Below are 24561 nucleotides of genomic sequence, written 5' to 3' on the forward strand. Positions count from 1 at the left end.
TCCTCTTGAGAGTAATTTATTTTTTGCATAAGGTGTTAGATAGGCCTTCTATGAGTCTCCTAGAGCCATAATAGAGTGACATTAACTGGGTGACTTAAACAAGAAAAGTTTATTCTCTCACTGTTCTGCAGATTAGAAGTCCTAAATCAAAGTTAACAGATGAACCAGGCTCCCTCTGAGACTCGGAGTAGAATCCTTCCTTGCCTTGGTGGTAGCCCACAGTCCCTAGTATTCTCTGCCTTGTAGATTTATCATTCCAATCTCTGCTTCTATCACCATGTGGACTTCTTGCATTTGTATATCAGTCTATTTTTATAAGAATACCAGTTATATTGGATTAGGAGCCCACCGTACTCAAGTATGACCTCATCTTAACTAATTCTGTCTGTAATGACACTATTTCCAAATAGGGTCACATCAGAGGTATTTGGGTTGGGACTGCAACGTCTTTTGCGGGGACGCAATTTAACTCATAATAGGATCAAGTTTTATTTTTCTCCCGTGACTACCTATTGTCTCTACATCATTTAAATTACCACCTTTTCTCCACTAATAAGTAATGCCATCTTTATCATATTCTAAATTACTGGATATTTGGGAGAAATTTCTGGTGTCTCTATCCCATTTCTTTAATCAGTCTGTCAAGTCATGCATTAGTACTACAGTTTTGATTATTGTCACTTTATAATGTCTTTTGTTTTTAATCAGCTTTAGTGAGGTGTAGTTTATATACCATAGAATGCAGTGATTTTAACCGTGCATTCCATTAATGGTGATGAACGTACAACTACATAACCATCATTGCAATTAAGATATAGAAAATTTCTATCGCTCCCAGATTTCCCTCATATCACATCTCATTCAATTCTCTCTTCCTATGCCTGTCTCCAATCAACCACATATATGCTTTCTGTCACTATAGATGTAATTTTGCTAAAGTTTCATATAAGTGAAATCATACAGCATGTATCTTTTTTGTTTTGCTTCTTTAGTTTAGCATAATTTTTTGAAATTCATCCATTTTCTTGCATACATCACTAGTTCATTCCATTTGATCGTTGTGTAGTAATCCATTGCATGGGTATATTACAAATCTTTTATATATTTACATGTTGGTGGAATTTGGATTATTTCCAGTTTGGGGTTATTCTGAATAAAGCTGCTATGAAGGTTATTTTTATTTTTATTTTTTTAAAACTTTTACATGTTCTTTATGATTTTGCAGCCCTTAGCTTTACAAAACATTCTTCTTCATTTATTTTAATATTTTTGGTCTTAATTTCATTTCTTCTATATCAACACCCCTGTTAAGTTTTGGGGGGGGTTATTTTATTATGGTGACATTAATTAATGAAATCCAGTGTTCAATTCAACAGTAAGGCATATATATATTGCATTATGTGTTAACTGCCCATAGTTTGACTTCTTTCTGTCACCACATATTTAACCCTTTTTACCTCATCTACCTCTCACCTCCCCCTTTTCCTCTACCCTCTGATAACCACTAGTCTATTTTCCATGTCTATGAGTCTCTGTTTGTTTGTCTTGTTTGTTGCTTTTAGGTTTATATCGCACATGTAAGTGATATCATGTTGCTTTCAACTTTTTCTGTCTGGCTTATTTTGCTTAACATGATTATCTCAGGGTCCATCCATGTTGTTGCAAATGGCAGTATTTCATCTCTTCTAATGGCTGAGTAATATTCCATCGTATTCATGTACCAGAGCTTCTTTATCCAATCATGTATTATAGGCCATTTCAATTGCTTCCACATCCTGGCCACCATGAATAATGCTGCTATAAATATCAGTGTGCAAATATCTTTTCGGATATATGTTTTCCAGTCTTTAGGGTAAATATCCAGTAGAGAGATTGCTGGATCATATAGTAGATCAATTCTTAGTTTTTTGAGGAACCTCCATACCATTTTCCATAGTGGCTGTACTAATTTGTAATCTCACTAGCAGTGGATGAGGGTGTCCTTTTCTCCACACCCTCTCCAACACTTGTTATTACTTGTCCTCTTGATGATAGCTATCCTAACAGATGTGAGATGGTATCTCACTGTGGTTTTGATTTGCATTTCCCTAATAGCTAACCATGGTGAGCATCCTTTCAGATGTTTGTTGACCATTTGTATGTCTTCTTGAGAGAAGTGTCTGTTCAGGTCCTCTGTCTATTTTTTAATTGGATTGTTTGTTTTTTACTGTTATTGAGTTGTATGAGTTCTTTATATATTTTAGATATTAGGCCCTTACCGGATATGTTATTTTTAAAATGGGGCTTCTGAGTTTTATTGAAAGTGCGTGTATTACTTCACTAGACACCGCCAGACTGTTTTCTAAAGTGCAGTTCACATATTCATATTTATAGATGAGTCCTGTTTCACAAAACATGTTGTGAAACATTTTTCCACATAATTTTACATATTCGCATATCTTCTCCTTGATTTTGGTGAGCATATGTTACTTTTGAAATTTTAAAGAGAAATTTAATGAACAAATTAAAGAAATGTGTAACTTTAAAATAAATTATGTAGGAAGATCAAAAAGAAAAAAACATAAATGAAAAAATTGGCAATAAAATATGAAAAGATGTGTAACTTTGTTCATAATTTAAAAATTTAGGTGACAATGAAAATCTATTTTTCAACTCTCAGACTGGCCCACTATTGGGTGGCTGTAAACACTTCTTTTTTTGTTTGCATGATCTTCAACCCACCTAATGAAAGAGGTGATCTTAACCCCAGTCTAACATGGGTAAACCATGGTTGCCCAAAGTCAAATACGTAATTTTCAGACTCTTTACTGGTTATAATTTTTGAAGGTGGGCATGGGACCCTATTCAGGCCAAGGGTCCCTGAAAGAAAGTGTACTAGGTGCCTCTAAAAAATGTTTCCTCTATAATAAAAAGGGCTCGTGAGTGAAAATGCCCTCTTCTTCTTCACAGGATATTGTTGTCTCTTACGTGACTACTAAAATAAGTGCAGCCATTGGTCGATCATGAGCATGGACATGCAAACATGCTGAAGACAGCAGGTACAAAAATGGAAAGCACCAAGGCTCTTGGTAAAGGTGACATGTTCCTGCATCAGCCAATCATGTGAGTAGTTGCCCTTTGGACTTCTCATTTTATCAGATGATAAACATGTAATGCCTTCGCCACTTTTAGCTGGATATTCTATTACTTGTAGTGAAAAATATCTTTGTTAATATAATATCCCACATTGAAGAGGGTTTGGAAAATTAGTGATAGATGGTAGATGATGATTTAAGACATCTTCCTGGGGGGATAATTTGGCAATATCAAATATAATTTAAACAGATTTTTTCTTTTAAATGACAGAGCAATTCCAGCAATTACTGGGAACTTATCCATAGTTACATCTGTGCACAAAGTTATAGGCATAGGGTGTTAACTGAGGCTGCGCGTGGAATAGAAGAAAACTGAAAACAACCTAAATGGTCATCAGTAGGAGAAAGGCTAAATAAATTACGTTTTATATGGAATAGGTCCTATGATGGGTGGATAAAAACAATCTGAACATTATATTGTTTTTAAAAAGCCATATAAAGTATATATAAAGTATATAGCTTGCTATGCTTAGATCACATTTGAATATGCATAAACTGCTTCTGGAATGGTAAAGAAGAAAATATTAACCATGATTGTTTGTAAGAAGGGGAGCTGGGTGTTTAAGACAGAATAAAAGAGAGACTTCCTTTTGTCGTTTATTTAATTTATATATTTTTTAAATATGTGTGTGACTAGTGTGCATGATCTATTATAATTAATTAATTCCTTCTCATTTTAATTAATTAATGAATAAATATCCTTGAAAGGCATATCTTCTCTTGGTAGGTGCCTTGATAAAAAATACTGCAAAATAGAATAAGGCCATGATCCAGATAGATATTGCCAAGTTGAGGCCTGTGGAAAAACGCAGCCTTAGAGCTTGGAGTTAGGTATTTTGGTCTTGCAATCTCCTCCTGCAGGTGTGTAGAGGGTGCTGTGTTGGTGTTGGTGTTGCAAGTATGGGAAGAATACTTTGTGGTGGAATAAGACACATGCTTGCTAGCCTGGCAATTCCAGAGCTCAACAGTTGCAACAAACTCAGAAAGTAGAGAAAATGTCACTGTGTCTCACCCTTGCCAGCTGTATACAGGACATTTGGAAATAGGGAACTATGAGATACAGAGCCCTAGGATGGTCTATAGAGTGAGCAGAACCTCATTCTCATTTTGTAAAGCTACTTATATCCTTCATGGCCCTTATTGATTTATTTTTCGTAAAAAGAAATATATTAAGAGCTTCCTCTGATTATAATTATTCATGTTTAATCTATATAAACTTAAATAAACCAGAGATTTTTAATAAATATGTAAATATACCAAATCATTTAACAGAAATGAGATCCTAATACATGTTATATTTTCTCCCCGTATGTAGTATAGACCAGGAGTCAGCAAACTTTTTCTGTAAAAGGTAAGATAGTAAATATTTTAGGCCTTACCTACCATGGAGTCTCTGCTGCAATTACTCGTTTCTGCTGGGCTAAGCTGTGTTCCAATAAAACTTTACTTACAAAACAGGCATCAGGCCACATTTGGCTTACCAGACATAGTTTGCTAATCCCTGATATACATAAATCTACCTCATCCTTTTTACTGCATGCCCAGTACTCCATTGAATGGATGGATAAATTCAATTAATTCATCCTCCATTGATAAATATCTACAATTATTTCCTTTAGAAGCCCCCTAACCAAGGATTACTTATCAGTTAGCTGAGTTAGCTGTTGGTCTCTATCTCCCCGTGGACGTGCTCACTGGCATCCGTGGTACACTGACACTTTATGCCTTGAGGGCTACTCCTTCCTCCACCTATCTCCTTGTACTTTCAACACCTAAATGTACCAGCAGTCCTGAGCTTGTGTAAACATTCAATTGTTATTGCGATTTAATTAAATAGTATGCTAACCAAAGAAATGGAAATATAAGAAAGAGATTGATAATTCTACAAAAACAAAATTGGTTATTTTGGAAAGACCTGATGAAGGTAAATTACCTTAAAAAAAAAAATACTGTCAAATTAGGTATGGGTGAGATCATTATAACAGACCAAAAACCAAGAGCATGAGGAGAGCAAGGCTGTGCAGGTCCCCACATTAGCTCTTTGGACAGAGCAGGCCAAGCTGCCAGGATGAGTCTGGGTGCAGGCACCGCCATGCTTCCTCCACGGTTTTCGGAGGCTAGACTGAACAGGGGAACTGTCTTCTGCTTGACCACACCCTGCTCTCCCATCTTGCTCAACCATCTTTTCCGAATCTTTGTATGTTTCCAGATATGTTGTATTTCTGATTTTTAGCCTCCATTTTCAGACTCTCAGAATGCGAAAGATTAGGTAGCATGAGATTCTGTTTCTTCTCTCAAAGGCCTGGTCCATTATCATTTGAAATAGTAGGAGGCCCATATTTACATTTTGATGTTGTTCATGCTTTATTTCTTCGGCACATTGTCTATTCTGTTCCCCTCCTCCACTCCCCACCCCCCAGTTTTTCTCCCAGGCAAAATCTATCTTATCTGATGCTGCAAAGCAGTTAACATTGATTCTGGTGAATGGTCTGCTTTGATTTTTGCTACAGGGAGGTTTTAGCACAAATTCACGTATATTGTTTTTCAACAAATAGAAAAATATGTTCCACATTCATTGTGCTGCGGATGCCGAGCCTGCTATTTCGTAACTCACTGTCTCATCTCTTTTATTTGCTTTCTCTGTCATTGTCGATCTTTTCCTAATACTTCATACTTTATGCAGACTCCTTCCTTGGAGCTGGATTTGGCAGTGGAGTTTGCCTAACTAATGGGGACCATATGCTCTGCAATCACATTCCCCAACAACATTCAGATTTGTTAGCAAATATTGGAGAAGGCAAGTTGAGAGACTGGAGTGCAAAGACCGTCAGAAATTGGCACATTCTGACAAGTAAACCCTCTTTTGCTGACCCCTGTGAATGAGTTCTGGTTTGGGCTGGTATTGGCTTAGGTGGAACAGGGGTTTGTTTTTGAAAGTATCCATCAATTGGTAGATTGTTCTTCAAATGGCTAAGTGCCTCTCTTATGTGTTCCCAGTGGCATACTATACTTACCCCTATAGATCAATTTTTAATACATGAGAATTGCTTGTTTATTTGTTGGTTCATTTCTCCCCAGACTGGAGACTGAGATCACGAGGTTATTCACTGTTGTATCTCCAGCTCCCAGTAGAGGAATGTAAATGTGATAGTTATTCTGTAAATATTTGGCTGATGAACAAATGAGAATCTCTAAAATATATCAAATGTCAGTACATTATATATATTACATACATATAACCTGGGTAGCTTTTCTCTGCTATCCAGCTACTTTCTTTCCTCCAGGCTAGACCAGTCTTAACCTTGGGAGTCCAACCGCCCTAAAAGAGTTCAAACTCATCATCTGAAAAAGATTTAAATCATGGCCCTGAAACTATGGAACTAATTTTTAAGAGGTCTATTTCTGCCTTGAGATGAAGTTTGTCTATGGTCCTCTTAGGGATGAGTGTGGGACAGGATGAGTCAAACAGATTGTCTTGGTTTTTGTTAAGCTAAATGCAGGGGGAAAGAACAGTGCTTCACTGTGCAGATGTCAAGAAAAGGTAACTAGGTTGGGAGCAGGTGGCTGATGAGATAACTGTTCTAACTTTTCAAAGGTCCATCTGAAAGCTTCCCATATCTTTAGAGGCCTGCATGCTGGAGCCTTCTTTAGGAACATGTGGCCCCTCTGACCATCTTGTGGCCCTGTAGGGATTCTAATGACAGTGGCTCTTCATTGTCCCCACTGTCCATGGCAATCTTGGGCCAGCATCCACTGACAGTGTCCTTGGAGATGTGGGCATCTATTTGTACTCAAAGCTGGCAAGGCAAAACCATGGCTCCTATCAGCCTTCATCAGAGAGGGCAAAAGCAGCCTGCTAGAAACTCAGGGACTTTGCCACACTCACCATCCACCCCCACCTCGACCCCCATGGCCACGTGGCTGCCTCAGAGACACAAGAAAGACTCATTTTAGAACACAAATACATAAATTTTTAATCTGCGAAAAATACAAAATGAAACCATGTACAAGTTATGTACAAACCCTTTTTACAAGACAAGAGAGTTATCACTGGTTGTTACAGATGACAAAGTTGGATAGATCATTTCAGAGCACCAGCATTTATTCTCTCCTCCAATTCCTGTTAGGTCATTGTAATTAATTATAATCATAATCATAATGCCAACAATCAAAAGTTTGAAAAACAGATGAATAAGCCACGCTCTTTTTCCTTAATGAACATATAGGCTGACCTCTATGTAAGTGTACTTTTTTCTTCTTTGTCCTCTGAAGAAATGTTGAGTGCAGGTTTTAGTGTTAAGTGCGGGAAGGTTTCTTTTCAGCATCTGGGTGGTGGGATGTGGGCCAGATGTTTTAGGCAGGATGTAATTGTGCCACCTGGGAATGGAACATTTTTAATTAAGACTTCCAGGAAGATCTTGGTTTATGTTTGAAATGTTGCAGTTCTGGTCAAATGTGTCTCAGGATGTACTCAGCGGAAGAAGGGGAAAGGGAGCAGACTGCTCTGGGGCAGCCAGGACTTTGGTTTAGTGTGGAAGTGGGGCTCCATCAACCTTGTTGGCAGGGCTCCCTTACCTGCTGGCTGCCTTCTCACATTGACCCTGAATCCCCTGTGAGGAAAACTCTGGTTTGCTCTGGCAAGCATGTGTCAGTGCCATGTCTACATTTCTAAGAGTCTGAACAGTGGGTTCGGTAATGCTTCCTAAGGCAGGCACATTGGAGAGCTTTGGTGTCACTTTCGTCCCTGTTCTGCAGAACAGCAAGGTGGAAGAGAAGAAACACAGAAGTCCTCAAGGAGATAAATGGACCAAAGAAAACCTTTTCAAAATTTAAAATCTACCTAGAAATTAAGGTCAGTTTTTATCAGGACAAAAAAAGAAATCTCTCTCTTTGCGCTGTCTGTCAAGAAAAGCCACCTGAGCCAAGTGATTGTAGCATTTGAGAATCCTGAACCCCGAGCTGTCAATGTGTGTGCTGCTCAGCCGAGAGGACGAGAAACAACAGCGTGCCCTGAATGGGGAGGTTAAAGAGGAGGCCCACCTCAAGATCTCATTCCTTTGAGTTCTTCTCCAGGAAGAGTGCTAGTGACCTAGAAGTTCTCTCCAATCTTCATCGCCCACGGTGTCCAAAGCGACATATAGTGGCTGACTAATTGCCTACACTGAGCCAGGCCTCATGGCAAGCTCTGGGGTTGAAGACAAATGAGCAAAGTTCCTGCCCTTGTCAAGTGAGTACCTTTACTTCTTAGTCACCATGTTCAGTATCCTTCATCTCCACCCTCATAGATGACCCGTCCTCTCTATCTTAAAGTTCCTCTCTTTTGTTTTCCATTTTCTTGGTTCTGAAGTACACTAGATCTCCCGTTCCAAGAGTATCTACTTATTTTGTTTCTTTTAGGCTCTAAAAATATGGTCATAGCCCCCTAATAGTATTCTGCCAGTTGATCATCCATACCCACGCTTTCTCCTTTGGAGAACTCAGCTATGTTCCCCACTTTATAAGCACATCTGTGGGTCTGACTTGTAAATCCACAGGGCCTGCTGTAACTCCCTGCTTAGCATCACTCTCCCACTCCCTTGCCTGCAAGGCCCTCCCTTTTGGATCTCTCTCAGTTTCTTCCACTTTGGACGAATCCAATGCAACATTTCTCAGCTGCTTGCATTAGCTGGCTTCCCTTCCTGTCTTCTACTTTCTTATTCCTCCACATGGTTCTTCCCTTGAGGTCCAAATTCAGTGTTCCTTTCACAAAGAACCTTTTCCAACAGTTATTGTCCCATTACCGAGCCCACACACCAGCTCCCACTACAACTATTATGATTCATCAAATTGATTTGAGGAAGGTAGAAGCTTCACATGCTGAACGTGCACTCCTGAGAACTTGGTGCCACCGAGAAACTGTTCAGGTTTGTGTGCACTCTGATGATGACTTCCAGGAAGAACTGACATCTCAAAACTTTCAACCTAAAAAATTCACAGGCATTGGTGTTTGTGACTTTTTGTTTAAAACCTTTCATGGCTTTCCATGACTTTCTAAATCCAGTCTCAACCTCTTAGCTTGCCCTTAATACTGTCTACTATCTAACCTCTTCCATGAGATCTCATCTTAGTTTTCTTCAGCTCTTCTACATGAACTTGCCACCACAGACAAAATGGTCTATGTGTTGAAATCACATTTCTATCAATGAGCCATGGCCCATTAAAACTTCCTTCTCTGGAAAACTCTCATGCTCCACATGTCTCCAGTCATTTGTGGCCTATTGAAATCCTCCAAAATCCATCAAGCATTGTATTCCTCTGTATTCTTCCCAACCCATATACTTCAATGCAACCTCTTCCTCCTTTCAACCCAAAGCACTAACTCTTGCCATGACATACATACTCCTGGCTGATGGCATTTTAAAACACTGTTAATATCCTTTTGTTTTTGTTCTTTTTCCCCAGCTCCTTGCTGAATGTTCTGTTTGGCCTGTCTTTAGATATAGAAGTCTCAGGCCCATTTTCATTCTAAAAAAAAGGTCTAGTACAGATATTCTAACTAAAAATTCCTTCCCAGCCTAACCATGTGAGTCTGTGATATCCTGTTGTAAGGCTAATGGACTGCTCTTTGGAGCACACAGGCTCCTTTCTCTCTGTACATGTTCCAAGCAAGCTTACCCTAGAAATGGCAAATTAAGCTCTGCAGTTCTTTGGGAGATAAAATAATTCCCTGAATTGTCTTGTTCTGTGGCAATTTTGAAAATATTAACAACTGGTATTGCATGGGCGATAACCAATCAAACAGACTTCATCTGAACAACCAATATGACAACAAACTGGCTGGAAATCATTTCTAATTATTATTCTCTTATAAAGAAATCCAAAGGGCACCTAACATGGGACTTAAATGTTAAACCATCTCTACTAGGTACAAAAAAAAATGCCCTTTGAGAACATGGGGCAAGTAGGTGAGGGGCAGAAAAGTAATTTACCAGAGAAGTTGTATGTAAAACCTTGGTTTCTTCGGTCCCAACCCCCTGCCCCCAAAGATGATGAGTCAAGCCTTAAATAGTAAAGTCCTTTGCAAGGGCCACAGTGACTGGTGATTTTATCACCATCCAAAAGGCAGCAAATAGGAACAGGATAGAAAATAGAATATAGAGACAGAATAGAAAGAGGACAGATTCTACATTCAAACCCCATGTCCAGATTGCATAGATTTGCTTAGTCTCCTACAAGTAAGGTAGTTCACACTCCAGTCAATTGGTTTAATATTCTTTTTATCTTTCTCTTTCCACTTCTTTTCCCTCTTTTGTCCTTTCTTTCCTTTCTTCCTTTACTGAGGTTCTCTTTGACAATGAAAAATAATAAATCAAAATTAGACATAGGAATGTAAGTAGCAAAGAGATAGTTAATATGCTAATGGAAGAAAAATATCAAATAACCAGAGGGTAGGAAATGAAATGAGAAATAAGACTGGTTACTTCCTAAAGCCCAGATTTACATGCAGAAACAAAAATGAAGAAAATTTCAGGAATCAGAATTTACGAGCCTCAAACTACAAAATGGAAATTAGAGATATGGATTAGAGGTAAAGAATTCGACCCAAATTGAGCCTTGAACCAAGAAAAGGAGCAGGCAGGAATGAGATTATGATGAAAATCCTAGGAATACACAGAAAAACAAAAAATCGAATCAAAGTGATCCAGGAGAATTTGAATTTTGAGATTTGCATTTTAAGCCTAAGGAGACTCCAAAGTGTGAAGCAGATGAATGAACCTAACAGCCATATGTCCAGAGCAGAAGTGTACACGGCCCTTAGAAGCGCTGTCTAGGTGATGCTGTGAGGAGGGCCCTTATTACAGTAGGACAAGTTCGTCTCCAAGGGCTTCATTCCCATGCTCCCAATCCTAACTTAGATCATGTCCCCTCAGATCTGAATGGGACCTTCAAGTCATCTAGATGAATTGCTCTCATTTACAAATGAGGTCATTGAAACTCAGAGAGTTGAAAGAACATTTTCAATGTGCATAGCTAGTTATTTGCAGATACAGCTCTAAAACCCTCATCTTCAATCATAAGTGGGAAAGCTGGACTCTTTCACCTTTCAACGTGAGAATATTCGCAATTTTCTTATGCTTTCTTACTTCCTCTTTCCAACACTAACCAGTTTGAATTTTAAGTTTGTTGAAAGTCTTCAGTTAAATTTTGTACAAAGTACGTCATAAGATGTCCCAATCTTTCAAAGGACAAAGTTTCTGAATATTGCCCAACACACCTTAGTCACAATCAGTTTTATGTAAGAGGTTTTATATTGGTTCAAAGTGATATTTTAAAACATAAAATTGCTCAGATGAAAGTATAAGTATTCTTAAAGAGAAAGATGATGATGATGATGCCTTTACAAGTAGGTGTTTTATGCTTTTTAAATAACCTGTTAGTGAGTCTTTGATTCCCAAAGTGCCCAAGAATCTTTAGTTAGGGAAAATGGCTTGTCTGGAAATTTAAATTGGGATAGGAGATCAGAGCCTGTCACTGGCTGTACCATGATGACTGTCATTGGTCTGTGCTGAATTTAGCCAGAAGGACGAGTGTGTGACAGCAGGGTAGAAAGAGCACTCCCTTGGGTCCAGAGAGCTCAACGAATAGAAAAAAACCGAGAAGCTCATTCCTTGAGCCCTTCAGTGGTCTTACAATCTTGTTTCTGTTTTCATTTTACTTTCAACCTACCAGGAAGGAGCTTTTGCCAAATGAGACACCAACCAATTATTTGGCATACTTGCTTAAGACTGTTTGATTTTATTTTCTGGCCAGGAACAATCCATTATTGCATAGGCAAAACAGCATGAGCTTCCTGTTGTACCTTAGAAGAAAATAAATTCTAGATAATTAGCTTTTTTAGGGGGAGCCCTTTGCTGTAAAAAAGAAAAAAAAATCTTAACCATTTAGTTAAAAAGAAAGTTCAGACTGAAATCCCTAGCAATGATGGAACTGGAGTTTACACTTCTGCTTCCAGACTTACTTGGTATGGCAAGATGGGGAAGGGAGGGCAGGGCATGGAATTCTGGCTTAAGTTCCTCTCAGATTATTTAGGTGGCCACCATCACTTGCCAGAGAAGACCAACTCATTATGAAAAAATTCAGAAATGGTTATCAGGAACAAGAATGAAGAAGAGTCCCACCAGAGTTCATGAAGGAAAGAAGAGCGTGGATTAAGGTGAATGTACTAAGGTGAACCCAATGCAAAATCGTTATGTAGAAGAAGACCTGGCTTGTAAAATCCTAGCAAGGGATTCACCCCACGAACCAATTTTACTTCTGTTGGAAACCAGGAAATGTTTATAAGCCTGAATATAGACTGCTGACATCATTTAGTCTGCTGAGTAGACTACTGGTTGGTTATAAGTAGTTTTTAAACAATCCAATTGGACATACATTATATTCACAATACTTTTATAGAACTAGTTCTACAAAATGTGACGACACAGTCTGACAAGTCACTTCAGGATGGCACCTACAAGGTGGAAGCACGACTACGTTGGCTCTGCAGCAACTGGACAGAGTGGAAGCTCATTTTGCCTACGTTGGTAATTGGAGTACTTAGTGGACATACGTTTTCATGGTGATGTCATTGCTTGGCTCTGACCTGATTTGCACTAACATACTAGGTACCACAGGGCCATGGTCTGAAAAATTAATGGAATAGATATCATAGGACTTTGGGGGATATTTTGATAAGTTTGGTTTCATCAAGTGTCTACAGTTTAAGAAAATAAAAATCACTGTTACATCCATGCTTCTCCAGAGACCCTGATGATTATATCAAAGATTGATAATTGTGAAGTCGAAAGACTTGCTAAATCGTTTGGAATATAACAGTTGCCGGGATGACTATACACTGAGCATGCAAGCGACCAGCAGAGCTCTGAGACATAGTAATTGTATCTGATGGCTAGAAAAATCTTTTGACCACAGTTTGAAGTGGCTGATACATTTGATTTCATTGCTGGTAATTTTCAAAGGCCTTTTTCTAACAGTCTATGTTAAGTGCATTCTTGCTTTCCTCTTGTTGTTATTATTTTTTATATTGTTGTAGTAAGTTTGTTTTTTTCCCCAGCAACTAAAGGAAAACCTGCAAAACTAAAATGTGGGTAAGAGTCGTCTTCTTGATCATAGAAATTGTCTGGCTTTTAAACAAAAGTTCAGTGAAAAGAATGAACATATTATCGTATCCTATTATGAAGCAAAACTATTCATTAGTGTTTATAAACTTTTAGGCTAAAAGCTCCGAGACTTGGGGAATGGGGAGAAAGTCCACCAGACCCTTCCAAAGTTGAAAGTACTTGTGTGCGTGGTTTGGAGATATGAAATGAGAAGTCTAACAGCACGTAGGAGTCCCCACCATCACAACAACAAACAGAGCGACGTCTCGTGTGCATCTGGTTCTCAACTTCCATGTCCCGGGTGTGCTCAAAACCCTCCCAGTATTGTTAGTTGGCTGGGTAAAACCTGATCTGGCAATTGTAGAAAAGCTGCAAGAAGGTCTTCTCTTTAAGTATATGAACAAAGGGATAAAAAAATACAGAATGAAAACTAAAACTACAAAAATATGACTTTCAACTGTGAAAATAAATGTTTCCATTTATTAAGAGCTGGTGTCAATGAAGCCAAAATACACACCCATCCAGGACATTCACTTGCCCCCTTTTGTCTTCTTTTTTGAATTTACTAAAATACATGTTTACGTCATTGAACCATTTTAAAATTGTTTTAAGTAATCCATTTTCCATCATTATAATAAATTGTGGTGATGACCATCATTCTCCTCAAAGAAAAAGAGAGAAGAGAAATACACATTAAGGAGTCTGGCCACTTATTCATTTTGATTTTGCATTGTTTAAATATAGGGGAGATATTTGACAATGAAAAAAAAGAAAAAATATATTTTCTTTCTAATAAATAAAAATAATTTAAAATGCTAGAGGCTATACATGACTATTTTAGTATGTTCATTTATAAATAAAATCATTTTCTTTTCCAAAATACATGGAAGCAATATCCAAGGCAGACAAAGAGAAAGATCTGTCTACTTTACTTTTCTTGAAAAACTTGCTTATCCTAACGTTTCCACCAGTGATTCAGCGTGTAAGAAGAAGAAAAGTCACATCACCATTTATGAAGTTTGTCAGGCTTTAAAAAAATAGTTCTGGTCTCCTGGGAGTCAACATTCATCTTCGACTTCTCTGATTGGTGGAATCAAGCTGCTTGTGGATTTATATTGGTTGATCTGGTTAGCCATGTGGGTACTCATGGGCTTGATTTGAATGTTTCTGGGATAGGCATTATCCGGTTCATCTGTAAACCATTTCTTTTCTGCTAAAGGGCAAAATGGATAGAGAACGAGAAGGAGAAATAAGAAGCTTAATTAGTCCTAAGGTAAAGCCTTTGGAAAGTTCATTGAAAAATGCAAAAAAAGTAATAGAAGCTGACAGTGAGTTGCTGCTAAGAGAGACAGTGCAATGTAGAAAGAACTCCCAAACCTGAAACATACCTCTGTTGCCATAGCAAGTGATGACCAATGGGCCATTAGGGCTTGAGGCACCATGGGTAGACCTCAGAGAATAAAGAGAGGTTGGAAAAAGAACTCCGGCAATGTTCTCTGGAGTTCCCTTAGTGGCCTGAAAAGCTTTGTTGGGAAGGAGGTGTCGAATATATCAAATATTGCCTGAGGAAAGATTTGTGCATCCATTAATTTGAATGGAGCATATGGAACGTGTCTCTGCTGTAGAGTGAGTGATCTAGAATCTTATGCAGGATCTCCTTCTCTCAGCCTTTACTTGGCATAGTTTGTAAAACACATACTTCAACTATTGCACTCTTCTGTTTCTTTTGCAGCCAGTTTTGAGGGTCTTAAAATAAGCCCACAGATTTTGCTGGTCAATGAGAAAGAAAATCAGAATAGCAACCAATGTTTGAAGAGGATTTTGAATTGGCTTTTATGTCAAGAAAGAAAACTCTATGTTGGTATAAAGTTATGAAAAGAATTCCTAGTAGCACTATCTTAACTGGCTGTAATAACCCAAGCTGTTGACAAGGGAGCTAGATGAGGTCTTGGCATTTCATTTCCACCCTAAAAGCAGAGAGGGCCGAAAAAGAATGCCGAGTCAAGGTATTTGGGGGCCTAGGGTGAGACTAAAAATGGTCTAGCATCCTCTTAACAGTCGATGCTATTTTACAAGACTCAGCCCTCATCCCCATCTCTTTCGAGGATTAAAATTTTCTGGAAAATAGGCCATGTGTATAGATAAAGAGACTGTGTGAATAGGACATTCTAACTTGGGAATCACATGCCTCATTTTAGTGGCTTACGAAAAGAAAAGAAAATGGGAAAAGCTTTCAAACACACCCACGGCTAAAGAGACAGCAACCTCTCCGGCCTCCTTTTCTGCCTATCAGAACAATTCAGAACTGCCATGTCAGTGGCCCCAGACTGATGTGTTAACAAAAAATGGCCCTCCTGCCTTGACAGAGGTGTGTGTGTGTGAGTGTGTGTGTGTGTGTGTGTCCGTCCATCTGTCTGTCTCTCTGTCTTTCTGTTTGGCTAGTGATTTATAAATTCAGTATCTACGATTGGCTCATGACCACTCTGCTTGTTTCTTCTTGGTTCTTACTTTCTCTCGCCATGTCAAGTACCCTGAGTCCTCAATGTAAACACTATCGCTGGAGCTGGGATGTGTTTTGGTGAAAGCTTATGCACTACCCTTTGTTCAGCAGCTCAGTTTACCCTCCAGGAAACTTACTGCCTCTTGGATCATTCTCCACCCCCCTCTCTCCTGCTCTGGCTCTCTCACCTATTATAATTAAGTTCACTTTGATTTGAACAGATTGGACGATAGGAATTCATAATGCTACATCCTCACAGTGAAGCTAACTGATTAAGTGTTTTAAATTATTCTCTCTGACAGAATGATAAAGTTACAATCTGTTCTGAGATGATCTACAGCTTGCCAGACTCCTACAGCTTCTTTCTACATTCATTTATCTTTTTGTCAAGCAGAGTTTTTTTTTTTTCTTCCCTAAGCTTCAATTCCATAGATCTTTTAAAGTCATCAGCACATCTGAATTATTAATGAGGCTTTAGAGGCAAGGTTCCTGATGGGCTGGTTAAAAAAGGTTGTATAGAAACCCGGGACTGTGTACACATCAAAATAATTTCAGCTCCATTTAAAAAACCATTTAGTTCAAGTGTGACATAGATGAACCATTATGCATTTGTGGAAACCAATTTTTTTGTGATCTACGATTAAACTAACCTTTCAGGGAGGAGTAAAGTGTGATGGTTATCATGTTTAAAAGCATTGCCAGGCCGCTGAAACAATTTCAAACTACGATTTTTTCCAATGGTTTATGTGTAAAGGTGATTTTTAGAAGTGCTGAAGCTGGCGTCTGTGCTGTTTGCCTGCTCCACCCTTGGTTTTGGCCATGCTATCATGTGGGCTGATTTTGCAAAGGGATTTAGTGATAGGTTGGACATGCCAGGTTGGAAGGGAGAGTGAACTCTGCTTATGGAAACAAATAAGTCTTTTGGGTGAAAGACCCAAGACAGCTTCAATTTGCTGAAATTTTTACAACCGCTGTAGACAATAATTGTTCAGAATTTAGTCTTTACAGTTCACTTCAAAGTTGGCATTTTGACCTTTCACGGCAGAGAGAATATCAATTTCCTTCTGCTGTCTGCTGCAAGAAAGAACATTATTTCCCCATTTAAGCTTTTTTCTCTTTCCTTTTAAATTTCTTGCCATAAAAAGAAATCTAAGCAGAGTAGCCCCAGTGTGCTGGTCATTCAGCTTCAACACAAGAGGGAGTTGTGTTAAAACACATCCCGGTGATCAGCTGAGGTTTTTTAATTAGGGTAGCTTGTAAGATATATGTGTTGTTGGAAAATTGGTTAGATAGGATGTTAAGGAAATGAAAATATATTAATGCTGTGAGCATTGTACCAAAATATCTAGGAGCGAAGGTATTTTATGAAGAGATTTTTCCAAAATAGCTTAAGGGAGACACACGCTTAATGATAGCCAGTCATTCTACTTCAGAGGAGAGCGATCTGAGGATGACAATGACACTTTGGTTTATTGAATATTGCCTTCCAAAGAAGAAACTGGGCCAATGGGTGGCTACAAAATTGGCCATAAAAAGGGTGCTCAGGGAAGAAATTCAAGTGAATGCTGAAGTAGTTGGTCCAGGATAAATTCAAATTCCTGTGTACCTCCTCTCCCTGCCTCATCCGACGTGCCAAAAAACTTCTGGGAGCTTTGTTTAATCCCTAAGATGAGAAAGGCAATGATCTGGATGTGAGGGTCTCCTCATTGCCAGAGAAAAATAGCCCCATTTGTTAATCAGCTTCTTGAGGATGAGATGGATGATGTCATCACTGTGAGTACAATGTGTGACCTGCCTGGAGTTAGGAAAGGAGTGGCATTGCACACGATCTGTGGCTAGTGGGCTAGTCAAACAAGATAAAACGTGGAAAATAACTTAAGGAGATGCTGGTAAAAGAACTGACACTGCCATTGGGAGATGTCACCTAGCAAGACCAGCCACGCCATGGGCTGTCAGGCACAGACGAGCAATGAGATATAGGCCAAGGAGATGGCATAGGGCAGTAGGTTAAACTCAAATGAATCTGGCTCACTCACATACTAGTTGCAAGGCTCTGAGCAAGTCATTATGTAATTTATCTTAGCTTTAGTTGCTCTTCTGTAAAATGGGGCTAATGATAGGATTTTCCTAATGTTGTTTGGATAAAAAGGGCTAGTGCCCATGAATCACTTACCACATAGTAAGTAAATGTGAGCTGTTAAGATTATTAGTATTATTTGTAACATTAGCAGGCATTATGTCATAGAGGCAAAATTTACAGACTCCAGTTTTAAATTCTACCCTGCCACTTCCTGGCTAGGTGGCTTTGAACAAATCCGTCTCTCAGATTCTGCATCTTTCAAATGGAGATACCAGTAGCATCTACACCTGAGGGTGTCTTAAAGATTGAATGAGCTGATATATGTAAAGTGCTTAGAAGAACATCTGACCCGTGGTAAGCACTAAAGTGTTAAATTTTAGTATAAGGTTAGCATTAATGTAAGTACTAAAGGACTATGTAAGGATGAGTAGTACCTTTCAATATGATTACAAATGAGACTGGAGTGAATAACTGAGGTGTAAAAAACTGGGCGGTCGCCTGAAAAATGAGAATTGTGGCAGTAAAGATGGCAGAGAAGGATTTGGTTTGGTAGTCTTCATTTGGAAGGTGAGGAGGAGTGATGAGTGTTCTGCCTGGGGAGGTCAGGGCTGCTAACCTCATGTGGTACCTGTGTCTTTGAAATATTGGCTTTCGCTTGACAGATGTCCTACCTCACCTGCAAACCATCTCCACTGTCTGTCCATCTTTCATCACTGAAATTGAAGGGTCCAGAATAAGAGTCAAGATTTCCTCCAGGCACAAGGAATCCCAGAATAGTAAGCTCTGGTGGAAAAGGGCCCCAGATATAGGCTGACATAACTGTCTGGGGACCCAGAAGCAGAGAAACAGGCTGCACTGTGAAAATTGAGTCTCTTTGCTGGCTCTGTGGATTGTCAGTGCTGTGGGATTTAGCCTTTTCACATAACTACTCCCCAGAGGAGAATGCATGAAAGGGGAGACGATGATACAGCAAAGGCATTTGGAATAATTGGCCCTCTTCTCGCTATACCACAAGCTGAGGTTTAGAGAGAAAGGGCTTGAAAGAAAAAGATTCCATTTGGATAGAGATAACAGTTGAGGACAGTACGAGCTAACAAGGAGCTCAAACTTCAAAGGTAATGCTGTGTGGTTTCACATCTCACATTTCTGAGAGGGAGTCTGGCATTCGCCCTCTGCCCCACAGACCCCAAGCCTCCCAGTGGACCCCACACATGCATACTGCCTCCTTTCCTCTCTGTGGACAAAGTGTGGCTATTTTATAGAAATTAAAATCATTTGTACCAGAAAAGGAGCAGTTTCCATTTATGAAAACTGTCTCACTTCATTGCAATTGTCCTCTATGACTGTGTTTGCCTCTTTTAACTGAAAGTCCAAAGCTGCCATTCGCTGGGCAGAGCAAACTGCTCTCTCCTGGCCCTTGGACCCCTGGAGGGTGGAATTTGCACTCTTTCTTTCCAGGTGGCAGGGATAATTCCTCTCACTTCCCCATGCAATGAATGTGCAACCTCCTGATGGGAACTAGGCAGCTAGGTTAGTGACAGGTGCCCACAGCTACTTCTTTATCATGTTATGACAAAGCAGGGAAGGGCTGAAAGAAGCTGAGACATTGATTTTTACCCTGTCTTGACTTCTACAAGCCCTGAAGTTTCTGTACTCTCCTTTCTCCTTCAAGAGCCTGTTGCTATAGGAACCTGGCAGGTTGATTTAATTGTTTCTATTGGGATGCAGACACCTTTAGGCTTTTCCCATGCTGAAGAAGAGCCAGTCCAAAGGTTTTTCTGGTCACCTGGGATCTTGACAATGCTGACAGAAGACACAGTCTCTCTACTCACCAAGCTTACAGGACTGTTCCCCTTTCTCGGAAGCTGTGTACCCAGCTCAAGAAAACGCTAACAGCACAGTGGCATTGTGAAGCACCTACGGACATTTCTTGTATTTTTTTTTAAGATAAGCCAAGAGGGTAGAGATAATTTGTAAAAGGATTATAAAATTTATACTTTATAAAAGATGTAAAAATGTTTAAGGTTATTTCAAAATATATATTGAGCACTTATTGTGAGTAAAGTTCTGGGTCATAACCTTTAATATTTATAACAGAATTTGAAATCTTTCCTAACCATGATAGAAATCTAACTACACATATAGGGGGTCCAGCTTTTTCTATATCCATTTGAACTGGCTTCAGGAAGGACCTTGAGTTGATAATTTCATGATCATCTGAGTTTTGAAGCTGAGAAAGTTCACTGAGCCTCCTGGTCTACCCACTTACTTAAGGTTTACCCCTTTCGAAGCCTCAAGCAAATTGGACTGACCTGGCTTATAAATTGCTTCTCTTCTAGGATGGTGTAGATAATTGAGTTTCTAGCTGTTGTTCTTTTTAAGTGCACAAACTTTCTCTCTAAATAACTCTTTCACTTTCTACCCTAATCTACTTGTCTCTTTTTTTAATAGGGAGGTGGGAGAAGAGGAGACACATAATATGAAAAACTTATATGCCTCCTTCCAAAGAGAACCTGAAAGAGGAATGGGAAGTTTGGGGTCACACAGAAGACAATGGAGGAGACTCTTTGTTCTATTGAGGGAAGTATAATATAGTTGTTTTGGCTAATGAAATAGAAGTAGTAATAATAATATCTTTTTCATTATTAAACATGTCATTACCCAAGTGTAGTCAACTTTCAATTATGTGCCCAAAGTCCAGGGGAAAACCCCACATTTTCATCTCATGTCAGTCCATTCCCACTCCATTCCCTCCACAACATCATCTCATCAGAGCTGCTAACAGATTGTATATCAAATGCATTTTGGATTTACTTCTCTCTATCTGCCAAATCTCTGGTTGAGATTTAATAAATGTCTGAAGGCAGGTGGCAGGAGAGACCTGGGTAAGAGACTGAATCGTCATCCTCCAGGTAACTGGGTGTGGGCTATTGATTTGATACATACAGCTGAAAAGTTTTAATTTGGGGTCATACTGATCAAACATAAAGAAGACCAATGCTTTTGCCATTAATAACCCTCCTGGCTCCAATCAAAAGGAGGATAAAATATTAACCGAGAAGGAGATTTGCCAAAAGGAATAGCTGCAAATGTTTTTCAGAAAAGTTTATCACCTCGCGTCATCACTTGATTTAGTAGGTCTTACTGAGATAAACACAGAGATGTGGACAGACTGATGGTGAACTGGGTTGGGGTGGTGGTAATGGGGGGAAGTGAAGGAAGCTGGGTTTCTTAATGGGAAAATGCTTTCGAACTTGGAGCAAGGTACCAAGGTGGGCAGGGAGGCCACGTGCATATTAAAAGGCAAGCCAGATGGAGAGAAGTTCCCCCCAAATCACCCAACTCCAAACCCAAGAACACCAAAACAAACTCTAAGGGATCTAGCAGTAGCAGTAGCACAGCCTCATTGCTCTGAGCAATTTAGAAAGTGGAGGAAGGAGGAGAAGAAGGAAAAGGAAAGGAAGGGAAATGGGGACGGGGGAAAAAAGCAAAACAAAATAAAGAAAATTACAAACAGAAAAGTGTAAATAAAAATAAAACAATAACAGAATAAAATTTGTAACTCCTTTTTTTTTTAATTTCACAAAAGTTTTCACAAGGACAATGTTATAGAAGAAAACCCCCAGCAGTGGCTAGGTCATGCAGAACCATTAATTGTCATACCTTGGCCCATTCTATTCATCCTTGTTGCACTTTAGAGAGAGAAGTAAGCTATGTGAGTTTTTCAATGCTTTTAAACTGTCATATTTCCTACTGAGCACTTTAACTGGCACATTCTTATAGTTATAAATGTTCTGAGGGCATAACTTTATAACCTCCTTTGCAAAGAATGCATGAAGAATTCTTCATGATCCAAAACTAGGGAATAAGTATGTGTGTGTGTGTGTGCGTGTGTGTGTGTGTGTGTGTGTGTATACACATACATATATATGTATATATGTGTATATATAGATATTTATATAGTTATATATAAAAAGATAGTTATACGTTATATATAAAACAATTATGTATAGGGACAAAAATAATTTGAAAAAATCTTCCACTCATAGGGCTTTTTAATATACATGTATACAAGTATTCCCCACTCCATTACTGGTTTGAATACTGCACTTCCATGTCTTTGGTGTGGGGGCGGGGGGTGGATGTTCTGATTGAGCCTCATCATTTCGTCAGTAAAAGTGCTTGTCAATTCACACAGCAAGCAAATCTCCAAAACTATCATGCTCAGGGGGACAGGGGATCCAAAATCTAAACCCAAAACATTCACCATAAAAACACCTTTTTAGAGATGGTACAGCTGTAACATTTTTCTCCTCCCCTCCACCCCTATTCTATTCCATAGAATTTTTTTAAAGTAAACACTTCAAATATGTATATACCAGCCTAGCGCTAGTCCATCTATGTAAGAATTTGGTTAAGGTAGAGTGGGCAGATTTTTAAGAACTATTGTACCACCTAAAGCATAATTTGCATGCATAAAACATCTGACAATTATATATTGAAAAAAGGGTATTTTTCTATCTTTCCTCTCATGCTTACTAACTGCTAGAAAGAAAGAGAGAGAGAGAGAACAAAAGAAAAAATAATTATATCAAAATATGTTTGGCTCACTATTGTACTCTTCTTCTCCTCCCCATCTCATAATGACAAGAAGTTCTCTATGATTGTCCTTCACCTGCCTAAATGAATTGGTTATGTTAAAGAAATTGATGAGGAGGGGTTTTTCCCATCACCTTTCTGCTTTGGGACAGCCAGCATCATGCAGCTGTACCAACAGTTTAAGGTGGTAGCTGTCTTTGTTTTTGTTGAATCAACTGTGGCTTGATCCTCCTACATTCTAATTTATTTAGCATGTTGGCTCCTAGAAAACATGATCAACTGCTGGGTTTATCTTCCTCTCCCTCTACCATGGCCCCAGCCCTTGCTCCTACCTGGCATGGGGACCCTAGCTATCAAACAGAGGGGAGTAAAAAGGTCCCCTGAGAAAGCATGGAAAAATACCTGCTCTTTCCTGAGCATTATTTATTCTGTACATAAGGTAAGTAATTCACCTTTTAAAAGATGTAAAAGTCTCAGGAAGGCAGTTTTTAATGACTTACATCTGATATTTATGATACATATGGCTTTTCATCCCAAATGTCAAAAGTGAAAGAAAAAAATAGCTATTCATATGGCAGCGTAAGGAGACAGAATAACAATTTAATATGCAATCAAACCTCTTTTCACTTAAATTAAATGACTAGAATTTGATACATCCACAAATGGAATACTATTCTTCCCCCACAGTAAGGGTAGCAAGGTTCATCTGAACTCCCAAAGGAAACTAGCTCTGGGACAAAAGGCCTTGGTTAGTAACTAAAAAATCTCGGATATTCTCTTGCAACAAGCAAGTGCTTAATAATCATCTACACAAATGGCGAAAGCTTTTCAAATGCTTCGCAATACTTCAGCCTAAAGAGTGAAAACAATCGAAAGGTTTTCGTTGCTTTTTGGTTGCTCGTTTCAAATAAACATGTGTGTATATATTACTGTGTGTATATAAAAAAAGAAAGAAAGGAAAAGAACGAAATCAAAACCCAAAGCACCCTGATAATCCTGATAAATCGGAATAAACTTTTCTTCTACATCAAGTAAATTAACTATCTTAACTGACATTGATCTCAAGTGCTCTCTGCTAATCTGTGAACTCATTCCTGCAGTAAGCTGTTTATGTCAGGAGCATGCCTTTGGGTTATTTTTCCCCTAGGATCATAAATAACTTTTGGTCCTTCTGCTTATTTGCTGTTGTGCTCAAGGGTTTTATGGTGGTGAAATAAAAATGACAACCACATGCACACTATCATACATATGCAAATATGTGTAAAAAAAAGGGGAGGACTACAGGGGAAAACAGGGGAAGTTACTTTTGGAAACACCCACTGGGAAAATGAGTGGCAGATACAGTTTCACACACGGTGGCAGTGGATACATATATCAGAGCCGCTCTTCCTGCACGTACTTCTGTTTGTCTCGGGACTCCCGGGACTTGGGCCGGTTCGGTCGGTTTGCTGTGGATGGGATGGAGTGAATGGACGAGCTCTTCTTGCTGGAGGACTGGGACGAGTGGGAGGAATGGGAGAGGCTGGCCCGGGACTGGCCGGCGTTGTGGTCAAACTGCATTAAGCAGAAGATCAGGTCCGTCGGCACGAGCTCAAACTCGTATGGGGGGTTGGTGATGACGTACCTAGATGGGGAGAGCAAAGATGTCACAGAATGAGGATGACTGAGTAGAGATTTCACTTCTCTTGGAATCAGAAGGAACTACCTGCTTCTTCAGTTCTCCCAGAGGATCTGGAAGGAGGACTTCTAGATGGTTCAAGGCCTTAAAAATTGTCTTCCAAGTAGAAGTAAATATTCCTCTGTTTAGCTCAACAGAGGAGACCAGCCATGAGCCCTGGCATCTCAAGATGCTGAATTAGTGCCAGTAATGGGAAAAACCAAACTGTGCTTCCTATGGCCTATGCGCCCCTTTCAAGACACTGTCAAGTTCACTTCTGAAGTAGCACAAGTACATGCAGGAGGTTTCATGGACTATACTGCATCTTTCATTCTAGAATGTTCCATCACAGGATCTTTGCTTACCATAATCTAACATCTTCTTAGTCCATCCTCACTCTTTATCCTTCAAAAAAATCAACTTTAGTGGGGATTTTAGTAAGTAGAAGAACA

At 39.2% G+C, this 24561-nt stretch overlaps 1 protein-coding gene across 3 annotated transcripts in view; it reads right to left on the bottom strand.

The window, feature by feature from the left end:
- Nucleotides 1-13720: 13720 nt before the first annotated feature.
- The window catches only part of KCNMA1 (potassium calcium-activated channel subfamily M alpha 1), a 709157-nt gene continuing 698316 nt past the window's right edge, over nucleotides 13721-24561 (bottom strand). For 2 of the 3 annotated variants that reach the window (XM_023527936.1, XM_011355314.2), the window contains one exon: nucleotides 21404-24076. In XM_023527936.1, coding sequence (XP_023383704.1) covers nucleotides 23827-24076 — 250 coding nt within the window. In that variant the 3' untranslated portion in view covers nucleotides 21404-23826. Of the gene's footprint in view, nucleotides 14487-21403; nucleotides 24077-24561 lie in introns of those variants that run through there. The other variant, XM_023527946.1, reaches the window with a different exon arrangement.

This window comes from Pteropus vampyrus, unplaced genomic scaffold (assembly GCF_000151845.1).
Source record: "Pteropus vampyrus isolate Shadow unplaced genomic scaffold, Pvam_2.0 Scaffold20, whole genome shotgun sequence".
In the NCBI taxonomy this organism is placed as follows: Eukaryota; Metazoa; Chordata; class Mammalia; order Chiroptera; family Pteropodidae; genus Pteropus; species Pteropus vampyrus.